Genomic DNA, 24,405 nt, shown 5'->3' with positions numbered 1-24,405 from the left:
TGAGCTAAAAACAGAGTAATTCTCTTTAAAAAGAGAGTAATCTCATGGAAGTTACTAATGATTTCTTTTCAAATTCTGCTTGCTATTTGGTTACACAATCTAAATAGTTTTTATTAGCATTTTTTTTTTTTTTTGCTTTTTCAGAGGAGAGACCCCAGACTTAATTTGTCATTTAGTGTAAAATATATGAATACTCAAGGAAAGAAAGATTTCTGAGAAACACAGCTGCTGCTTTGCTCCTGGGAAAAGTGGTAACAATGCTGGTTCTACAAATCTGGGCAGAGCCAGATACTGAAATGTGTAGGGAGATTAAATTATAGGTAGAAGGGGAATCGATGGCTGTAACTTACCTTTTCTCTTCATGTGTGGGATTCTCCCTTATATGCAATAGTGACATGGAACCTGTCTATAATGGCTGACATATCCCTTCTTCCCGAGGTAAAGCTTTTTATTCATCATCATCACTATTATATCTTTATTTTTCAATTATATGCCTTTTCCAGGCTGGGTATCAATACTAATATCACATGTAGTTGACCTTGACCAAAGTCTGCATATACGCAGAAACCAGGCTCCAACCATCGAACTCAGTTGAGTCAGTGCATCTGAATTTAGTTTCCAGATGTAATACACTAAGTAACTGACCAGGACACCCAGCTTCCTACATTTCTGCTTTCCTATTTTTAGAATGCATTTTCCTTCTAATACTAAGGTGTAAGATGATTACTAGCTTTGGAACTGATTATGCAACACCTTAGTTCCACTCTTCCTGTTGTCTGATTGGAATTGTGCCCCAGCATGGTTATGATCGGTTGTTCTTGATCAGCTCAGGTTAAATATCAACGACTTACTCTTGTTAGATTGCATATCCTAAAAATCCGGTTTATCACATCACAATCCATTGAACAAGACATACATTCCACTTGGATAGGGCCATATCTTAACATGCCTTCCTCTGGCCAGTACTGAGGGCAGCCCTAGATGATGAATGTTTGGGAGGAAAAAAAAAAGAGCATTATTCTTCTCTATTGAGGGTAGTATGAAGTGGACTTTAACTTTTATTACTACTTTATTAATTTGTCTATGAGTACACAAAAGCAACTCATAGCCATTGACCTGGGATAAGTCGACTTCATTCAACATCACGATGGAGGTACAGCCATAATCATACACTAATCTCCAGAAGTCTTTCACAGTGTTCGGCAGAGGGTATTGTGTGACGATGAAAGCAGCTGGCTGTCTGTAACTCTGTGAAGAAAAAAGGAAGTGGGAAAACATGAGAACTTAAACCAAGTATCAGTCGTACAAGACAATTCAAAACATTTCCGTGTAGGGCCAGGTGAGGTGAAGCAGGTCCACGTGGAGAGGGAGGCAGATGCTATGTAAGCCACGGAATAACAGATGTGGGCTGCTGGAATGTACTGGAGCTAGTAATATGCCAATCCGATGGCAGGACTTCAAAGTCTCAGCAGCAATTCAAGTCAAGACTTCAAGTTTTATTTTGTTGAGGAAAGTAAACATAGGACAAAAACAAAAGAAGAAACTCAAGAACTTGTCAAGGTTAAGATCCTCCATGAGGTACCCATGGGCTCTTTCAGATTTTCAAAGCTAATCAATCTGAGAGGCTGAAGGCACAAAATTCCCCGGTGTATGTGTACATCCATCTGTATGTATGTATCTATCCACCCATCAAAATCTATCAACATATACATGTATTATCTATATATTTATCTATGTATTTTTATATATTTCATATATTATATATTTTATATGTATTATATACTTATACATTTCATATATATGAAATATATACATACATATTTCATATATATACATATACATTTCATATATATGTATATATACACACATATATATATCCAGCAGTCCTATATATATATATATATATATATATATATAGGACTGCTGGATTCTCTTCCATTTCAAATAAGAAAAACCACATATGCCTCAAACTTGTGTGCTTTTATATTATATGGATATTAACGGCACATTCTGTTCATCTTGCAGGCCCATCCCAGTTTCCTGGACATTTCTAATGTATATTAATGGTCAGAATGATAGTTTCAATCACTAAAGATTTATCTTAAACTAAAATGCACTTCTCGGTGAAGTGTATTCCTTCTACCAATAAGGGAATGGCTCCTTTCTTACCAAGTGCCCCCTGACTGGGACATGACACATTATCTCTACCCAGAAGGAGAAGGTATGCTCATCAGACCTGGGCAATCTGTCATTCTGCAGACGAATGATCTGTATTTCTATGTATTAAACAGTTTATAAAAAAACAACGAAAAGTAGACAGCTGCCTGAGATAGATTTCCTTCATGTGGATAAAAATTGTCAGTGAGGGGCGTCTGGGTGGCTCAGTGGGTTAAAGCCTCTGCCTTCAGCTCGGGTCATGATCCCAGGGTCCTGGGATCTCTGCTCAGCAGGAAGCCTGCTTCCCCCCCCCCCCCCCCGCCCTGCCTGCTTCTCTGCCTACTTGTGATCTCTGTCAAATAAATAAATGAATAAATAAATAAATAAATAATAATAAATTAAAAAAAATTGTCAGTGATCCCCTAACTCATTTTTACCACGTAACTCCTTAAATCTTTCAAGTGTCTTAAATGTTAGCGTAGAACCGGATTCCCGAACATTGATCTTATCGCCATTTGGGAAACACCGCTAACCATGGCATTTAACTCCATGGAAGACCGTGGGATAAATCTGAGTACTGACAGTTCAAATGGCTGCTTCTGAGTGACCTCAGGCCTCACAGAGTTACACCTGCATCTGAGGTGAGTGTCTCCTAAGAAAGGTATGATGGCTCATCAAAAAGGGTCAGAAGAAATAAGTAAAATTTCCCTCTAATCATGTATCTGTTCCATGGGAAGGTGAGCTCTTTACTCAGTTTTTGAGTCACAGGGGAGGGGAGATGGGTAAGATGATGTGAGAGGACAGAGCTGCTTTCCTAGATCCTTCCTCTGTAAGGACAGGAGGACATCTGAGGCTTTGAAATCACAGAATCCTCGGCCTTACTTCCAAACTCTTCACAATCATGGCACAAGGGTGTGTAACACTGAGAACGTTGCTAGAGGGTAAGCGGAGCGGGAAGTGCTGACCAGTGAACCTGTTCTTATAAGACAAACCAAACCTAACTTTTCTGAGGCCCCCAACTATACTATTGAATCTAGTGAATGGTCTCAATTATGAAATATATCTATGTTAAATCATAAGGAATTAAGCAGAGAGTAGAAAGAGGTAGAGAACAAGTTTCAGTCTTCGTATTGACTAGAAAACAACCTGGAAATGAAGAAAAATTTGACAGCGATCGATGCCAAAGACAAAAAATGCCTCAGACATAGGCCTCATCAATCTCTTTCCTAATGGTATTTTCTCCTTCCCTTTTCCACACAGTCTTTTAAAATTCCAAATCTAGACTCAGAAACAAAAAGGTCTTGTGTGTTTTCTCTGTATTTAGTATATTTGTCTTTCCAGACAATTAAAATGGGAAGAAAAGCTACAGTGAGGATCCAGTGTGATTTCAGTGGATATGATTAATGATCAGGCAAGATTCTGGTCATAGCAAGAAAGGGAACTTTTCACTTGAGCTTGTCTTTAGACTATTCTACTCTGCAGCATAAAAGGAGCAAAGTAACTGCATAAAGACTGGTATCAGAGGTAGAAAGTAGGCTTTCTAAGTCCTTAGTATCAGAAGCTAATTTTGGAAAACGCAATAGGAGCAACATTGCAGAAAGTTTCATTATTAGTCACACAGGAATGGACCCTGACTTCTAGTTTCTCCTGGCGATGGTTCCACAGATGAAAAGGCAAAACCTAGAAATGTTTATAAATGAAGATGATGAGCTGTTTAAAAGGATTCTGAACCAGGAGAGCCTTTTGCTTCTTTCCAAGGTAACCCAGCAAGGTAGCCAAGGACTGACTTAAAACTCTCTCTCCGTGTTGTTCTGTCTATGGGAAGCTAACCTTCTAAGGAAGTACTCTACCTTTTATACTTTGTGAGGGCTGGAGTGGGGCAAGACAGTTCTTTCGTTAATGATGGATATATTATATCCTTTATAAAGGATCTCTATTAATTACTGGCCAATAAAAACAAGTTAGCCATAAATTACTGGAACTTTAAATGTCAGAGATAAAAGATTTCCCAAATTAATACAACTTCTATAAGATAAGGCATTATGTGGTTTTAAAAAATTCATTCCTCACTTAACATTCAAAATACACAAGCATGATTTTCTTTTCTGAAAATAACAGAGATGAAAAATTTGACTTGCAGTTATCTCCTGTACAGAATATCATAATTGACAATCAAGCTCCAAATTTACAATGGGGCCTAAAATTTATAGTTCCTAAGAATCCCTGTAGGGAAAATTCAAAATCATGCTCTGAGAAAAACTTGTATTTCAATGAAAATTTCCAATTTTCCTTTCTAGGCCCTTTTAATTTTCTTGAAAAGAAAACAAGCCAGTGTTCGTCACATTACGTAGCTTTTCACGACACTTTATATTAACAAAGACGGCAGTCTCTTACGTCCATAAGAGCAGCATTGATGTAGTTACTACTCTCCCCATCAATTGTAATTAAAAAAGGCAGACATCTGTCAGGTGGCAGCATGTCCATAAAACGATTCTTGTCATGATTCCTTGGCAGGCACGCTATACTGCAGTCTTCGGCTTGTAGTCGAGGGGTGACTGAATTTAAAGTCTAAAAAGAAAAGGGAACGTAGGTTAAAAGCAAGTGACCCATTTAATAGCATAAGGCAGATCCATCTAGCAGCTGGGAGGCCAAGTACAAAGTGAAGGATCTGTACAAGGCAACGGCATTTGCCATGATGACAGGCTGATAGACTTTGTAGTTAAAGCTAATGAAGCCTGAGAAGTGACAAAGAAACAATACACACGTTGTTCACTGTTTCCTAAAAGGAAAAGGGAAGCTGAAAACCATTGCTGTCTGCAAAATGCAGTGTCTAACCAAAGAAAACAGAGTTAGAGTGGCCCATAATGATGACCCATCATCAAAGTTGGAAACTATCATTTGTAGTAATGTTTTGCCGGGCCGTATTTGAAGACAGGCTGTAACATGCTAGAAAGGGCACTGCACAAAGGATCAAAGTATGAGGTGTCCAGAGCTACTCTTGACTTCACATTCACACACCTTCAGGGATGTCTTAAGGGCAGTGGAAACATTTGGGGTTATACAGGGACAATGTTTAGTACAAACTTCAGCTATTATTATTAATACGCTTGATTTCACATTGTGAGTGACACAGGTTAAAATCCATACGACTGCATATAAATACACACAAATCACCAAGTTTGACTTTTATGATACCTTTGTCCATACCCTCCCTGAGTCTGAACTCATTTCAGATACAGCAGATATGAGCTCATTAATACAAAAATAACTCCACAATATGTGAAATGAAAGAGATAGGTATTATACTTAAAATAGGGTCAAAAATTATCAATTTGACTTGAAAGACCTTCCTTAGAGGAATTAATAATGCCCAGAACACACTGTAATAAGTTGCTCATAAAAGAAACTCTAGAAATAAGTAAATACCTGGAATTCATCTTTGAGATGTGAAGAGTTAGTCTGAGAGTCTATTCTAATCATATCAAAATATGCAGCTTTAAATTCACAGACAGGTATGGCAGTTTCTCCACATAAACAGGCTTCTAGAATGGCATCATGAATAAAAATGTACTGTTCCTAAGAAAGAAAAAAAACACTATTTTAATAAAAATCCTCTGTCATCAAAGGTAGAGAATACAGAGAATTTTCTCTATATATAAACATTAATAATGATATCAATATTTTCCTATATGACTTGAGGTAATATTGATTCTATGTGAAAAACATTTACTGTTTTTGATAAGTGTTGGAAACCAACAACAACAAAAAAGAAGTCATTAGAGATAACAAGCAACATACCTCTGTCTGGACCATATTGATACGACGAGATCTTAAGGCTTTGACACAGTTGTAGATGTCGACAACACCCTCTCTTTCAGCCATGTCCAGCATGATGTCGATCACAATGTAACAGCCAGTTCGTCCAGCACCAGCACTGAAACAAATTAAACAGATCTAAAGAAGTGCAAGACTTACGTTCTTGCAATGTTATTAAATAAAGATCCTTTTGAACTGTCAGGTGGAATCAAATTGATTTAACAAACTGCAAGATGTAATTTGTATGTGTTATATAAACACTTATTTCATGTACAAATAACTTCAGGTAGAGTATTTGTTTTGGTGCAAAATGAAGACGGGAGCAGGAGTTTGAAATTGAAACGACAGACTCTGTATATCAAATTGTGTTTTAAAAATAATGTACGTATGTTGTACAAGTTCCATAGCTCTCATACAGTCTTCATTCTCTGGCAATCTAGGGCACATGATTTCAAGCTCATAGAAGTGATGAAGGGGTGCATTTGGGCTTTAAAATTTCACCTCAGAAATACTCTTACTCATATACTTGTGAGTCCTCTGGCAAAATGCAAGAATGCTGGCTTACTGTTTCAGTCTAATAGACTCTTGTATATACCAAGGCTAAATAAATAAATAAATAAATAAATCCAAAACATTTACTGGGAAGTCTGAGGAGTCAAAATTCAGAGGAAGTGTTAATCGTGAGGGTGGGAAGGGAAATGGTTATCAGCAAGGAGGAGACCAACAGTAGAAAGAATATTTGAATGGTGATCTGAAGCAAAAATGAAAATGAACAGTTAGGTATAGAATATAATTCTTAACAGGTCACAAAGACAGCCACTATCTTACTGTATTTAATTCAGTAATTGAATCTTAATATACTACTGATTATTTTATCTTTTGGAAATGTTCCCTCAATTTTTGAAAAAGATTTAATTATTTATTTTAGAGAGAGAGAGTGTGATGGGGAGGGGCAGAGGGAGAGAGAGAATCTCAGAGACTCCCTGGTGAGCAGGGAGCCCAATATGGGGCTGGATCTCAGGACCCTGAGATCACCACCTGAGCTGAAATCAAGAGTCAGATGCTTAACTGACTGAGCCACCCAGGCATAAAGATATAGTTGGGATTTGGCAACTATATCTGGGGTGGGGGGGGGGGATTTCACTTGGTAGTCAGCTTCCTCTTTTTTGTATATTCATGGATACCTGAGTATAAGTGAAAAATGACACTTCTGTTCAAGAGAGTATCTGAGCATCTTGGAGCACTTCTGAAGCAGGCAATTCATAGGGAAGTAAACCTCTATGATAAGTCAAGACACTCCTGAATTGAAAACATATTTATCTCATTTTCTAATGCATAGAGGGGATATTAACATTATACTTTGTTGTCTAGATTTGGTCACTTCTCTCAAACACACCGTTCTTTAAGAAATTTAATTAAAAGATATTGTGGGTATCTCTCTCTTTTTCCTTTTTTTTTTTTTTTTTTTCTTTTGCCTACCATCTTCTCAATCACTGTTCCCAGGGTTTGAGACAGGAAGATAATTGAAGAGTACATCAGATTTCCTGAGGAGGATTGAACTGAAGATTTTCTTTTTCAGGGTACACTGTATCTGATCCTTATGGGATCCCTTATTTTTATGTCATTCTCTGGGCTGTTTTCCCTCTTCCATACATGGTCATTTAAATTCTGAATAGGTCAGATTTTCAGGAAAAAAAAAAAAAAGAAAAGCTTAAGTACAACGTATTATGTAGTTTGGAGGGGACAGTATTTGAGAATGATGTGCAGCATTTAGGAAAAGCTTTTCAGATTCAGTACATATTTTTCTGTTCATATCTCCAAACGAGGCCATGTAATTTGCTTTTAGTGTCTCTGAATGCTTGTTTTAAGAGAAGTTTCTAATCAGAAGGAAGCCTGGATATAATGTTCACATTTTTCTGGCATATATTTGCTGGCTCTCACTGATGTAGTTTTTAAGGTCCTCTGATGGATGGCTTTTTTTTTTTTTTAAATTCTTAAGTAGCTGTTTTATAGCACAAATTCTTGCAATTTAGGCCATTTAGTAACTCTGTATGTCTCGAATTTAGTTTTAAAAGCTGGGCTTCTATTGGGAATTTACTAGATTGGCAAGAAATCTGTATTTTAACCTCCCATTCCATACAATATGGGATTTGCAAAAGTGATTAAAAAAAAAACACAAAAAACCCAGTCACAGATGTTGCCAGTAAAAGACAGAGATTCCACACGCCCATTTGTGAACAACACTACACATATTAGGATGAATGTATTTATTTTTTAAGTTTCTATTTTATATCCTCCTTTGAGCTAACTTTTCTTTTTTTAAAACCTTACCTGTAATATCATAAACCGGAACCTTATAAGTATGCACTAGTTCTATGCTTGAAGGCCTTGTCTTCCCACTTTAAAGAAGCTGGCTGTATACAGTCCAGAGTGTCCGGTCCAGTACTCACCTGCAGTGCACAACGATGGGGCCGGCACTGGGAGGGTTGGAGAACTTCACTCGCCGGATGAAGGAAAGGAGCCCCGTGGCATGGTAAGGTACTCCGTGGTCAGGCCAGCCGGTGAAATGGAACTGTTTCACTTCGCGGATCTCATTGTAGCCCCTCTGTGCAAACATGTAAACAAGCGTGTTCAAAAGTGCCCAAAGAAAGCCATTCAACACCAACCACAGGCACTAGACCTGGCTGCCAAAGGAAAAACAAAAACAAAAACAAAAGCAAAAACAAAACAACAAAAAAACAAAGAATCTATCAAAGATCAGGATTTTTCTGAAAAAGAATGCTGGCCTAACATGTTTGGGAGCTTACCTTATTGTCAGACACCTGCCAAAGAAAGAAAATTAGAAGTCTTGCTCAGTTCTGTAACTCTGTGTAAATTTTTATTTACCTTGACAGTTTGTTCCTTACTTGGAATGACAACACATAAAATTATTAGGAGAAAAGGAAAAAAAAAATGGGAAAGCTAAAATGCTGCCCTCTGGACCCAAGGCACTGAGTTTTCGAGTGGTGCATAAAAGCAACTTTCTAGCTTCTCACCTCAAAAAGATTTTAATGCCTTGCTTATCCATGTTGAAAATGGTTTTGAAGCCCAGCATGCAGGGATTTTCCAGGACAGAACTACTTTAGATTCTTTTGTAAAAAGAGCTGGCTAAACTTCTTTGGGCGAATGGTTTTTCCTAATTCTGTGAAATAATGCAGCACCAAATATTATTTATAGTAACAAAAATACAAAATAAAAGGGAACCATCATTGTTATGCCTCTTTCCTATTGGGTTAATTTGATAGAACTTTTAAATGAACACTTCAAAGCTTTAACCCTTTGGTTAAAGCAGCCTATAGATTGTGTTAGCGCAGCTCAGAGAGCATAGATAGAATGCTACGGAGTTTATTTTTAAGAATCCACATTTGTAACCCCTCAAACCCCACAATAATCTATACGATGCCAATGGCTCTGTAAGCTATCTGTGATATCTCCAACTTACTTGTTCAATCAGAACAGTGAGAAAAATGTCAGTAAATAAATGAATCAAATTGAGAAAGGTTAGATTCTGTCCTATATGGATAGACAACCAATAGCACCAAAAACTTGGAAGCCAGTGATCAGGTCTTATTATTCTTTCTAGTTCCAGTTCCTACATAATACCCTATATAAGGCGGCACTCAACAGATAATTATAATAATGACAATGATAAACACTCTCATGGAATCATGCACAGAAAAATCACTTTTTTTTCTTTTTCTTTTTCTTTTCAAGATTTTATTTATTTATTTGACAGAGAGAGAGAGGCAGAGAGGCAGGCAGAGAGAGAGGGGGAAGCAGACTTCCTGCCGAGAGGAGAGCCCCATGTGGGTTTCAATCCCAGGACCCTGAGACCATGACCTGAGCTGAAGGCATAGGCCTAACCCACTGAGCCACCCAGACGCCCCGAAAAATCACTTTCTTTACTACTTTTCAAGTCAACTCCAGTGAGTAAGATCATAAATTTTTCCAAGACCTGATTTCAGACAATTACCTTACCTCCTCCATATTAATCCATCACTGGAGGTGCTTGCCATAAGGGCCTTGTTCTTTTTAGTAAACTTCAGCTAAAAGTTCTTTTTAATATCTGGCGAGGCATGTTCCTTTACTGTTCTTTCTGTTTCAATCTTCCTGAGTAATTTTCAAATATGTGATTAAAAAAAACAAAAACAAAAACAAAAACAAAAACCCCAAACTACTCTTTTACAGTTTTAAATAATAAGACAGATTAAAAATAAAAATCCAGTGATGTTCTAATTAGTATGACATTAACTACAGAAAGTGGTATTAACATAAAACATTCCCATTCTGGGCCACAGTGCGTGTCTCTACTTACTGATTCACATCATATTTTACGTCCTTTAATATACTTTTGAGGATTTAGTCACTTAGGACTTCTATCTTTGTTGAATCTATTCCCAGATACTTTAGAATTTTTTTATTACTGTGAAAGAGATTTTTTAATGTCTACTACTGTTTACAGCTAATATACAGAAAAGCTATCATTTATGAATATTTATCTTGAATTAGCCACTTCAATGATTAGTAGTTCCATTTTAAAATATTTCTAGTTTTCTTCATATAAAATCATTTCTTGTTAAAATAATCTTATCTTTTCTAATAGTTAAGCAATTTACTCCTTCAGTTGTCTCATTTCATTTACTAGAACTTCCCCCAATTTTGAATACTAGTGAGACCGATTATCCACATCACACTCCTGATTACATAGCGATACCTTTAGGGTTTTCACTCCTTAATATGCATGCTATTAGTTACTGTTGAATCACCTTTATCATGCTTAAATAGCCTCCTTATTTTCCTATTATAGATTATTTCTATAAATGTCTTTAAAGCAAAAATAAGTATATTACAGTATCTATTAATAAAACCATATGTTTTTGGTCCTTTGACAAAGATGCGATGAAATGTTTGGCTAGATTTCCTACCACAGGTGTATATCCTTGCATTCCTAGAAAATAGTCATTATAGATCATGTTGTGACATTTTCTTAATTCACAGCTGGGTTTCAAATTTTCAATATTTTATTTTGAAGTTTTTTTCAAGCATGTTCTTGAATGAAATTGGTCTGCAAAGCTCTTGTGCACACAGAGAGAAAGAAGAGGAGGGGGGCGGGGGAGAGAGGAAGAAAGAGATTTAAAAAAAGACAGAGAGGAAAGAAGAGCTTGAGAGAGTGCCATCTTTACCTGTTTCTGTTATCACAGTTATGTTAGCTTTTAAAATATATTTGGTTTTAATGGTCTATGGTCTAAATAGTTTTATTAACATAGGCATTAATTGTTCTTTAAAACTTAAAGGAACCTTAACTATAAAGTCATAGTGAAATTTCAACGATATATTTTAAGATTCTATTTTCTTCTATCATCTGCTCAGGTTTCTAAGTCTTCTTGGGTCTCATTTTTAGAAATCAGTGTTTGCTAGAATATAAAGGTATTTAGACTAAAATCTGTCTCCAAGTTTACATGTAAAATTTTTACCTATTTCCCAACACCAAGTATAACTACAGTTATATCCTTTTTGTGTTTTCTAATATTGCATAGTTTTGACTGTCCCTCATTTAGAATTGACAATGGTTACTGATCTTTTCAAGAAACTAGCATTTTGATCTTGTTTATTCTTTTCTGTTGGTTTTTGGTTTATATTTGATTTTTTTCTTTTATGCTATTGATTTTTCTCTGATGCTCCAGTTTTGTGATTTTTCATATGATTCTAGACCACCTTTCTAAATAGAAATCATTTATGTATTTAATATGTATCCTGGGGTTTACAAACATGACTGGCATTTGAATAAATATTTGTGGAATGAGTGACTGAATGAATGAATGAATGAATTTTATAGCAACAGCAAAACAAATCTTGATGGGGACTTTATGAAAAAAAAATTTCCATAAACATATTTTAAAGAAAGAGAATTTAGGGTACTTACCCTTTCCAGGGTGAATGTCCTAACTACATATTCAGCAAGTGGCTCCATTTCCACACAAGTTACTTTGAAGTCACCATAAACTTCAGTATCATCAGGCCAATACTTGTAGCACTTAACCTAAATGACACAAAGGGTATATATATGGACTTGAATATACATGAACCAAAATGATTAATTCCAGTGGTAACTCTTTAGGTTATAATAAAAATATGGTTTAAAAAAACTATATATGAGATGAAGGAGTCTATTTCACAATAAATAGAAAAACTCTGTATAGTCTCATTATAATATACAAGCCTGATGAGACAATTAGAATCTAGTATAAAATCAAAGTTTCTTTCATTACTCAATAAGAAATCAAATAATTTTCTCAGCTGAGGAGCACTCAGTTGAAATGCTCTGCATACAAATATTTAAAACAATATAGTGAGTGTTATTTTAAGTTTGTTAGGTTTGGCTACTCAACTTACACTCATGTTTTGTGAACAAGGAAAAAAAAATCTTTTTTCTCTTACCCGGCCAACCTCAACTAAATTTGTAACCATCACAATGCAGGCAGACTGTTCTTGCCAGATCATTCTCCAGAAATCATATACTGTTTCATGAACTGGGCCTTTGAAGAAATTAATTTGAATATTATGTTGTCAGAGAAATTTTGTGGTTAGAAAAAATAAGTGGTAAGAAGTATACATAAGGCACAAATCACAGTAAACTAAATAACCCAAAAAATAATATTAAAGGCCTAATATAAAATGTCACTGAAATTACTTAAATTCAGTTTGTATCTAAATTCACACTATAGCAAAAACATAGGCATATACAACTTTTTTTTTTTTCAATTTACCTGCTATACTTCTCATGAAGAAGACATCAATAGATTCTAGGATATTTATACCTGTCACTAAATTAGTTAGATATATCTTCAAATACATGTTAAAAATAGGAAGACTTATTCCACTATCAACCAAACAGCATATATTACCAATTAGATATACCCACATCATTTATAAAACAGTGCATGTTTAGGGGTTAATGAAGAAATATCCACACATATAAGCACACATGCCAACCTCTATTACCATCTCCAGACTACAAACTGGGTTATACTCGGCTCAGTGCCACAACCAAACCTAGAACATTGTTCACCTTGGATGATCTTTGACTTTAAAGAGCTTATAATTCAACACAGTTAATCCAAAGATATGTGAAAATACTCAGAAAATAATCTCTGTCAAAACAGTAACAGAGCTTTTGCCCTCCCTCCCTCTTCTAAGAAATAAGTAGATAAATAGGTTTCTCTTCTGATGGCCAGTGGTCAATCTGGAGAGAGAACTAAAGGTGTTTTAGGAGGCTCTCATTCCCTGGGGTGCCACTATAACAAGACTCCTCTGCCTTTTCCTTATTTTCTACACAGAATGAACTTGATGGAGTTCCCTTTAAGCCCTTCATTTTGTCTGTCTTGACTTGTAAAAAAACCTGCTGGAAGACAGTCTAACATCTCATTATAACAGTATCAGTCTTGGATGATACTCCATTCCACCCACAGACCTCGCTACCTCCCCACCCAAAAAAGGCCACTTATACAAGGTAAGACCTCTCTAGCTCTTATCAAGAGTCATTCCTATGTCCAGCTCTATTGACTAGTGTGCTCTGGGACATCAGAATACCAAACCCAGACCACACATCAGCAGCTTCTCTTTTATTTTAATTAAAAAACAAAGCAAGCTTTAATTTATGTGTTTTACACAGATAAAACAATTTGTATTATACAAATGAATAAAGAGTAGTCTCACTCAAATGATCTGATCTTTTTTTTCAGTTAAGTCAGATAAAATGGCAAAAAAACCACAACGCCCATTTCCAAACCCAAATTGACCCCATATGGATGAATAAGCAAGTTTGGTTGCTCTAGAACATTTAGAAAGGCCATGTTTTACCTTGAGTTGCAATATAGTGGCTTGGTCTCTGGTAACCCTAAAATAGGAGAGCAGATTGGTTATCATTTTACATCAGTATCAGAAATAAATGAATGAAGGCATAAAAAGATGAAGACAACCACCTGTTAAGATTAAGTTATAGTAAAAAGTCCAGAAATGAGCAGTGAACTCAGAGTTCACTTCTCAAACCTAGGTTATCTGAAAGGTAAACATAAAACAAAAATTAAATGTTTTAAGGGCTCAGATTAGAATATGTATTGCATAATTGAGCTTTGTTTGCTAGGGCATAACCTCGTAGATATTGTTTGGTTTTACTAAAATGTTTATGCCTTCATGTTAATCTTTAGTCATTCATTCCTGGCAAATTGTGCTCAAAAATATTAATTCTCATCTTATCATCCAAAAGTACAACACACTGCATTACAAATGGACAACGACATATTAGAACCATAAAAAAATAACAGAACATTCCAATGTTAGAGCTGGACAATGCATGTGTGCATTCAGTCAAAGTCCTGCTGAGCTATTTTAGAGAATATTCCTGTATATAATATGTTCAGGAATCTGCCAAAACTATTTTGTGTGTGCTGATAATATTAGTTTACACACACATAATTACAGGTACACACATATATAGGAAAAGAAGAGTTTTAAATAAAATGCATCTCATCCTGAACAAAAAATTTAGCACTTTTTTTCTTTTTAGTGTGCCAAGAGCTTTAGATGGTTAAATATTTAATACTGTTTCAACAAAGAAATTATTTTCTGATAAGAAATAAATTGTTAGTTGCTCTCGATTGATTTGAATTCTGGTACATCATGAGTAGCACAACTGTTAACGGTATCATAGGGTTAAGCTTTGGGTTTGTTTTGTATTTATCAAAGTACTTTAGCAAAAGCCTCTGGTACAATTTGTCCACATTTGGTGTGGGCAACTCGATGAGCGTATTAATGCACATAAACTGAGATCTCCAATCTAAGACTTAATAGGCTGAGCATGATACTGATGCCAATTTGGAAGTTTTCTATTTCTTCTTACATCAAATAGTACAATTTTTCATGGAAAAATTTTTTTCAAGCTCTATAAGCATTTCATCTCCCGTTTTTAATGAAAAATTTACCAATTACAGAAGAGTCTTACATGTAATAAACTAACAGGAAAGGGAACATTATGGAATTGTGCAGTAATCAGCCAAAATACACTGGGGTCTTTACAGAACGACTGGGTAACAACACAGTCTCATTTAGAACACAGTTTTACCATATGAACCATAAAGTAGTATTAGAACAAGGCTCCAGTGTACATGTCTTGGCAGAAAACCAAGGTTAAACTGAATAGGTAAGAACAAGTACAAATTTGTCACAAAACTGTTGGAATTTTTTATTCTAAAGAATGGATCATTAGCTTACTCTTTCGAGATGTCTGATAAATTTAAAATATTGAATGAGAGTCAAATGATGATCAAAATTTTTACCAATATACTGAGACTGTACGTAATAAAATTAATTAATTCAAAGGTATCAATGATGACAGTTCACAAAATAACTATAAAACATGAACTTAATAAATGTGACAGAGGTCATTGCCTATTTATGGAAATTAGACAAAGTCGGGGCCTAATTTTTGTATGTTTTATAAAAATATAAATGTGTACATCATATACACTGCAATATTTGAAACTTCTACCTTTTCCCTTATAATTAGTGCAAGTCTTAAACTGATTAATCTCAGCACACCTAGGACTGAATTATTTAAAAATAGCTGATGTTTTATGAGTGCTTTGTGTGTGTGCTAGGTATTGTGCTGAATGTTCAACATGCATTACTTTATTTATTTCTCATAAAAGAATGATGAGGTTCATACTATTATTATCCCCACTGCAGAGAGAAGGAAACTGAGGCACAGAGAAGGGAGGCAACAGTCCCAAGATTCCCAGCATGATTTTGAACCAGGAAATATGAAAAAAGAGCCTGTCTTTCTTACACGTAATGTAGTATTATTACTTCCTTGACAATATTTTATCTTTGATTTGCTAATTACTTTCCATTAAATCAACAATTTGCATGTAGATATGCTTGTAACCAAAATGTAACAGTGAAAACCTGTGACCAAAACAGCTTTTTGGTTTGCACAATTCGATATATATGTGTGATATGTGTATTTTACAAATGCAATTTAGTAATGATTTTGCCTAAGTAATTTTAATACTTTAACAAGCCAATACCACACACCACAAAATAGTCTTCCTACCCATTTTTAACATCAGAAGTCAAATGTAAAATGTAAAATTTCAGAAACACTAATACACATCATACTATCCAGCTTCTCACATGTTTAGGGAAGGGGAAGAATAAAAGCCAGAAACAGAAATCAACAACAAATAAAACTCGAGTACATCATAACTTGTCAAAAGCTAAAAATGGTCCTGTTTTTCTAAACATAGCAAAGGGAAGGAGGTAAAATAGATCTTCACACATGTAAAGGAGTTACAAAAAAATGAACATAGATATACCATATGAGGCTAATTAGGTGAAGCATGCAGAGGTAACTAGTATTAAGCATTAGTAAGAACTGTAATTAAGAGTAGTTATAGTAAAGATTTATAATAGGGTGCTGTTATTTACATATAGTGGTACTTACATCCCTGTACAGCCAAATCTACAGCCCAAACCAAAGTCAGGTGTGAAAGAAAGCACAACAACGTCAGTGAGTACTAGGACGTAGAACAAGGAAAAGTGTACAGTTTGTTCTTTATTTTAAAAAGCTAGCAATCACTTTATAGGCAATAACAAGGCAAAAAGATTCACATGGATAAGCCAACAAATTGGGCTCACCGAACTGTAAAAATACTTACATCTATATAGTTGGCATTAATGTAATCTGAAGAAGGGTCATCCTCGACAGGTTGCAGAATTACTCTGGAGTGGTCATCTACGGTTTTTAAACAATAAAATAAAGCTATTCAATTTCCCCTCTGTTCCGAGACAATGACCTCAGTAGATAGTTAGAGTAATTCAAGGGTTGTTGATAGCTTCTCCATAACAGAGGGCTATTCAAATTTCCTTAAAGAAATACAAGAACTCTTTTTTTATTTTGTTATGTTAGTCACCATAAAATACATCATTAGTTTTTGATGCTGTATTCCAAGATTCATTGTTTATGTACAATACCCAGTGCTCCATACAAGAGCTTTGATGAGTTCCCTACTTATCATAATATTCTGTTAATAAAGCTTCAATGACTAGCATCTTCATAGTTGGCAGGTTTTTAGGGAACATGGGAATGTCAGATGAATCATCATTGGATTTGTCTAAAGGACCGAACTTGTAACTTCTAATTCTGCTTCTTAAACATGGTTTGAAATGGGTGGGATCCATTCCTGCTGCTGTGTACAGAAAATGAGCTGGAGAACTAGAGAGTGGATTTTGAATCTCTGCTCTCGACTGCTTATTTCTTGAAAGTCAAGACTGAATTCTGATGTATTTGGAAGATATTTTAAAATAACTTAAATTGAGGTTTGAGTGGGCCAAGTACATCACTAGCTAGTCACAAACTAAACTATGCTACTTTCCTTACCGCTCCTGTGATTTCAAGGATAACCAATTTATTTATCCCACACAAACACCCTGAAGACTTAATGAAGTCCCTAATGACAAGTAACACGGAGTGGCAGGAGTTCAGCCATTGGCTCCAAGGAAGAAATAAAGGTTATACGGAAAGAATAACACTCTCACCTTGAATGTGTTTGGTAGAAGTGTTACAGCAATTTGTCACTGAAAAGACCTTTCTTTTTCATTATCCTGATATTCTCAGCTGTCAATAACACCTCCATGCATTTACATGCAAACATAACATCAAACAGCACGTTATCTCCACAGGCTGAAGAGTCTGAGTCAATTTAATTAATGAAGATGACGACAACTTCAGAGTCACTGCCAACAGCCAATGCTGCTTTAATATTAAATAGATTACTTTACAAACAGATGTGCCACCCTCTGGGATTTTTCTTAAAGTTTAAAAGCAAGTAAGGAGGACTTGCCACTATTATTTATCTTCTACACACAATATTTACACTCACCAAGAACTGTATGAGAACTTACATGCTATAATGTTTCCATATCGATTTTTTGCTCTATTTTGATCTTTTTTAGCTACATCCCAAGATGCGGACTGTCCTTCAAAGAAGCTCTGGGAAAAGAAAAAATAAGAAGACTGAATTTAACTCCTTTTCCTGGATCAGGTTTATCTGTTCTGAAGACCAAAATAATAAAAGCCACTCTTCTCAGGGAGGAAGGGAGTACTACAGGAGTAAACAACTTCTCTTTTCAGATCTCAAAGCTTGTTTGTTGGACTCCTACTTGCTCATTTTGGATTGGACTGAGTTCAAAATGAGGACAAAAAGCAACTTTAGGGAAAAAAAGGAGCTTGAAACGATTTCAAATTTAAGACTGCTGCAACTCTGAGAAATGGAAGTAGAGAAAGCATCAAAACGTCAAAACTACCTTTAATGAGTATCTTTCAAATGTTTTTCTCTTAGCATTTGTAACAGGAAAAAGAAAACCTGTTTTCCCCCATAATTATTCATTAAATCGTGTGCAATACATCCCATTTCAGTTCTTTGAAGATCATGAAAAGGACTGAGTCTCTACAACAAGGGACCATATGAAGATTAAAAAGAGTCTCCATATCCAAGGATCTTGGAACAGATGAATTTGCTGATTGGTTTAATTACCATATGCAGCAATTTAAAATATGGGTATAGATTTCTTTTTGCAGTAACACTTAAACTTTGCTCAACACAGGAAATGGGGTCTTCAAAGAATCAACGGTTTTTGAAGTGAGGTACACAGGAATACACACGAAATGAAGAAAAAAACCCAGCTCTGGCACAATCTTATAATTCCTTGCACTATTCTGTGGCCACAGTACAGTGTTTCCGGTGTGTCTCTAAAACCAGCTTTCAAAATTCACAGCTAATTTTATTTGCTCCCAAACGGAGGTATACAAGCCATCTGCAAATAAAATACAGAGTTCAGAAGATTCTTCACGCAGTCAAACTCATTTTAGATGGTCTCTCAAAGTCAAGTACTGCTTGGATTCTTTCACTTTAAATGTGTGTACACGGTAGTTTTGAGTATGGCGGTTGAAGAGCTTCCTTCTATGCCCGAGGCTCACGCTTCTCAGTAATTGCCAAGTTGCAAAGGAAATTTGTCCTTTTGGCTATGTTGTGTTTATTGAGATGTTCAGTTTAAACCACTTCCTGGGCAGTATGACTTATATTTATATTTTGGATTTAGTAGGAAGGGGAAATCAAGTTGGAAGAAGAATTTCCCACATCCTTCTTTTGGCTTCTTAAAATTGTCTAGATTTGCAGTGCTCTGTTTTTCTTCCTGGCCACTTTCAACCAATAAGCCACAAGGAAAACTAAGAGTGACAAGCAGTACATTTAGAACACAAAGATCGACTCCACTTCTCAGCAGATGGCCAATAAGCAAAGAGGCAGAGAAGTACCTCCTGCTTCCATCATTTAACTGGTTGAATCTGTAATGATACATTGGGACTCAAAGGATCCTGTTAATGGATTTTTCCAGGGTGAAATATAAGATCTAATATAGGGGTTTTTAAATAGCCCAGTAAAATTCTGGAATCCAACATTTCAGAGTTCTTCAAGTGAATTTCGACCCAGAAAGTGCCCTTTCTTTCAATTCTGTCTGCCCCTTCTCCCTGCATGCACATTTGAGGATATTCTCAGAGACCCAAGATTAGAGTCTACAGAGTAGACTCCCTTCCTTGTGACAGTAAAGGGAAGGCGGGGGGGGGGGGGAGTCCAATTCTATTCTTATCATTAGAAATAAAATTTAACATAACAATGAAACTTTCACCTCATATTCCTCTTTGAACCCATAGCTGTCTGATGTCTTCATGAGATTAATGTGCTGCAGTAAGTCGGCCACCCTGATGGCTGGGTGCAGCTGTCCCGTCTGGTAAGGGGATTCTGTCCCCTCACAGAGGTAGCGAGGCACATCTAGAAGACGACTGGACTCTGCTGTGGCACTGTGGTTCTCATCTGGTGGTTTTCAGATTCCAGAAGATTAAAAAAAAGACAAAGTTATCTTGTTTAATATATATCTATGCAAAGAAGATTGTAAGAACTTAAGATTTTTCTGATAACAGGAGGAAGAAAAAGAAATCTAGCATAGATCTAGGGCAGCTTCCCTATAAAGACAAAGCCTTTTACATCAGCTCAAGTTATGAAGTCAGAGTATATTATATTTAGGTCAGTGAGATAACAGATGCTGGGAGACGTAGACAGCTGATCCACTTTCAGAAAGTATAAGTGGAAGATTTTGCTGCGTTCTTCCTTTTTCTTGTATCTGCAGTCCCAGCAGCATAGAGTAGGACCAGAAGATCAAGTTGTCAACTTGGTGAGGTGTTTTCATTGGTGGGTAAACTGAACAAACTCCTTCCCCACCATATCCCAACCTTGCTCACAGACCCCATCTAGGCAATCCATCCCCACAGGGCTGCTCTCTGTGGCCTTGTGGGCCTACTCTGCCACCTGGGGCTTCTGAGTACGGCACAGTCCAGACTGGGAAACATGGGCCTTCTCCAGAATCATCCCCTGGCCGCACTTGTCCGCCAGTCAGGTTACACATGTGTTTATACTCAGTCTCTAGGCTTTTGGGTTATTATGATGTGGTTGTTTTTATTGTGAATATATTTGGACTTTTGTGGCTGCTGTGTGAAAGAAACTACAGTATGTCTCTGGGGCAAAAGGTGTAGGTTGTTCCTCTGGAATTCTTCCCTGACCCATCATGGCTAAGCCACACGCTGCTTTATTATGTTCCCATGGCCTCCTGTTCTATGTGTCCTTTCTCTTACTCTATATTTTAGTCATTTGTCTCCTGATCTCTTTCTTTTCACTAAACTCTGAACATTTAAAGTGTAGAGACAGAGTCATAGCTGTCTTTTTGTTCCTAATGACCGGTGCAATGCAGTCACTCAATAAATATGTCAGTGAATAAATTCATTAAAATAAGCTGAATCCCTCACCACCCACATTTAAGTGTAGGCCCCATCCCCATTGTGTTATTAGTTGAAAATGAAACTTTAAAGTCTCTTTATGTCATAAGGAAGAAATGAACAAGAACATTGTACCTATGAAGAATAAATATTATTTTAATGACCACAGCACTAATCATTACAATGAGAAAAAGCATGCTTATATTTACCACATTTAAACTTACCCCTTAAAAAAAAAAAACAAATGTTTTAAGGGGTGTTACTTTGGAAAGCATTATACTGCCATATTCATTAACAGAAGAGAAAGTACACTCTTAGGGGAACTTTTGTTTTTAATGATAATGCATACTGTAGAGAACGATATTTAATTAACAGTTAAACATATTTCAAGTGCTGGTACATTTGCCTGTTCTATCACCAACTCTACAAATAGGATATGGCAAAAAATGAATTGTTGTCCCCATGATAAACATTTTTTCTTCCTGGAGAAAGGAAAAAAAAAAAAAAAGAACCCCACAATCAGACTTGTGTGTGTCTGTAATTTAGTTTGATTGCATTTAGTTTATATTCCCTTATTAGGCTGAATGCTTTTTTCTTTTTCTTTTCTTTTTTTTGGGGGGGGGGGAATTTATTTCTAAAAATATCACATGGAATCCAAAAACCCCTGGTGGATTCTGTTGTGACCTAACCACCCAACTCAGGTTTTGCCCACCCCTCTACACACCAACATTTGTTAGCAAATATGATTTATGAATTTCCTTTACTTTCTATGAGACTACACTCAACTGATCTGTCTTTGCTACAATATTACAATCAATACACTGACATAAAGGTTAACATAAAAATTAAACTAAGAAGCCACTGATTTGGGCACTGTCACAGAATATACAGCTTAATATGAGAAGTAAAGAGGACATATAATGTTGGAGACACAAAATGCAATCACCCAAGCCGGACTAGGATAGCCCAGGCTCTCTGGAGCAGCCCCAGAGCTCATATCGTATCTCCTGGTGCAGCAGAATATTTACAATTATAAAAGGCTCAGTGAGAAACAAAGAATTCACCCATATTCCAAATCTTACATGGTATGTGCAATATAAAATGACAGTGTTTTCTGTTTTGCATTAAGCTTTAACACATTAATACAAAGAGCAGTATTCATTAAAATAATCACATATGAATTATTAATCTCAATACATTTCCACCTCATTATACCACCTAATAATATCACTAGTAGTCAGAGTACATGTTCTAATCATTATCCTTATTACACATTTAAGAATAATAACTCCGTATACTCTTGATGGAAAGGTTTTCTAGAATTCTTTGCAATGCACTTACCAGTTATAGGGACTTTAACCCAATGAAGCAGTAAAACACAAAAAACACAAAAATATGAATCAATATGAAAAGTTTGAAGTGTTTTTAAAATCAGTACGTAGGTATTAATATTAAGCAATATTTGAAGTGATCTCAAAAATTGCTTCACAAATACAAAATCAAGTGGGTGAAAATAACCGTAAACACTATGATTCTAAGAATGATGAAAAATGCAACAAATAATTTCTACAACTAATATGATTCATGAGATTTAGCTTTTAAAGAATATTTAAAAAAAAACAACAACCAGCTTGACTTTCAAAATGCAATAAAATGACAACAATTGCATCTATGGATAGATTTTGTGACTTTTGTGTTAACTCCAGCCTTCCTTAAACATAAATATCCCTTTTCACAGGGCAAGTTCTTACAATAATCTTTTAAATGTTATAGTTTGTAAAACTCACATATATTATTTCATTTTCTCTTTATAAAACTGTGAAAAAGTTTACAGATGGGAAAGCAAAGACATAAGGCAGTTTCATGGGTTCATACTGTGAGTCCCCAGGAGAACTGAGACTTGGACCCAATTCAACATTTTCTTATAATATTACTGTAATGAAATTTTAACATTTAGGTAACTAACTTTTCCTCAGTGAGTTTTTAGTATTTTAAGTGGATTTTACTTATTAATTTGATGGTGACAGCATTCTGCTTAACAGAAGATGACATTTTCAGAGGCATTTGGTGCCATCCCAATGATCATGATTCCTGGCTCCTCCTTACATGATTGGTCTACCCATTGGGATGAATTCCCCAGTTTACTTCCCTGCCATTATTGGTGTGGACATCAAAAGGAGAGTTCAATCAGAGAAAGAGAACATTGACTTTCAGATTTTTTCCAGAATATATATTCTTTATATTATAAAATTGTAAGTTTAAAAATTATTTTAGTAAAAAAGAGGTGTGTTTCACTTAACTGAATTAGTTGAACTGTTCCCAAATACTTTAAAAATATATTTAAATCTTGAATACATGGATAGTAAAAACATGCATAAAATGTAAGATAAAGTTTTATGTTTGCAAGAAATTTGAATTAAAAAAAAAGAAATTTGAATTTTTATGTTTAATGAGAGAATTGGTAACTTTTAGGTATATTTATCAGGCAATTTCCATATTTCTTTGGTTAAATCTTAAATAAAACATGGGGGTAAAACTAATACAGAGCTTCTTAACATATATGCAAGCTGGTCATGAATCACTGGTATGTAATTAGTCAAAGAATAGAGTACAAATTAAAATGAAACTCATTCCATTCTTCAATATACAGTTAAACATTAATTTTACATTTGAAAAGGCCTTATTCATCACAAGCAGTACCACTGGTCTTAGATGTTGTATAGTGGTAAAGCTTGGTTATTCTAGATATCTTGAAGGATAACACATCATGTAAGATGCATAGAGAATGCAGAACTCCACATCAATATTATAGTAACTTTACCTGCATTTATAAATTCTTAATAAAGACAAAACTAAAGCAAATGCTCCTTGGAAATGTGTTCTTTATAAGTTGCTATAAACTTAGGAGGATTGAGAAAAATCTTTCCATCAAGCAGATTTTTTTTTATATAAACTAATCATTCAGGTAGCACTGGCCCCTGAGATGTGTGCATTTGCTTCATTCTGCTAACCTGCATATGCAAACGTTTGTTAGTCATATACTAAGAGTCCCCGTACTTTTGCTCCAAATCTAACAGAACCAAGACTTTAAAAATAATGTTGCTTTAAATAAAGCATTTTACTAATTTGAAATCCAGTAGCTCTGACTGGTTTGATGACAGTTGCTCTCTTTGATAAGATCATGACTTAGTTTTCAAAATCAAGCTGCTTCCTACACTGTAAATAATTACTATGTAGACAAAGCTTTAAGTCATGCAAGGATGTGTGATCCATGCAAGGAAGAATAATAGAGAATTAGGGCCTCACCTAACACAGCAGTCGGCACAAGTGGATCATTGGGCACTGCAGGAAAACAGAGCTCATGAAGGAATATATTGCCCTCAAGTTGTACTTTACATTTTTCCTTAAAATAGATTAATGCTTTCTTAAGAAATATAACTACTCAACTTTGATTATTATAACCGGCAAAGGCAAAATTCTCTTTTTCAGCTTGGGTTATCTCAAAACAC

General features: G+C 35.5%; 1 protein-coding gene across 2 annotated transcripts in view; it reads right to left on the bottom strand.

Annotated features, from left to right (window-relative positions):
• Positions 1–24,405, bottom strand: part of PTPRK (protein tyrosine phosphatase receptor type K) — a 568,933-nt gene that overhangs the window by 5,716 nt on the left and 538,812 nt on the right. For both annotated transcript variants that reach the window (XM_080807221.1, XM_080807222.1), the window contains exons 16-27: positions 19,756–19,940; positions 17,974–18,061; positions 16,728–16,804; positions 13,873–13,909; positions 12,451–12,548; positions 11,936–12,052; positions 8,424–8,578; positions 5,956–6,091; positions 5,584–5,733; positions 4,552–4,725; positions 1,117–1,248; positions 852–977 (exon numbers count right to left, since the gene is read on the bottom strand). In XM_080807221.1, the coding sequence (XP_080663347.1) occupies positions 852–977; positions 1,117–1,248; positions 4,552–4,725; positions 5,584–5,733; positions 5,956–6,091; positions 8,424–8,578; positions 11,936–12,052; positions 12,451–12,548; positions 13,873–13,909; positions 16,728–16,804; positions 17,974–18,061; positions 19,756–19,940 (1,475 nt within the window). The remainder of the gene's footprint in view (positions 1–851; positions 978–1,116; positions 1,249–4,551; positions 4,726–5,583; positions 5,734–5,955; positions 6,092–8,423; positions 8,579–11,935; positions 12,053–12,450; positions 12,549–13,872; positions 13,910–16,727; positions 16,805–17,973; positions 18,062–19,755; positions 19,941–24,405) is intronic.

This window comes from Martes martes (genome assembly GCF_963455335.1).
Source record: "Martes martes genome assembly, chromosome: 6".
In the NCBI taxonomy this organism is placed as follows: Eukaryota; Metazoa; Chordata; class Mammalia; order Carnivora; family Mustelidae; genus Martes; species Martes martes.
This window is presented reverse-complemented; position numbering and strand designations above follow the sequence as displayed.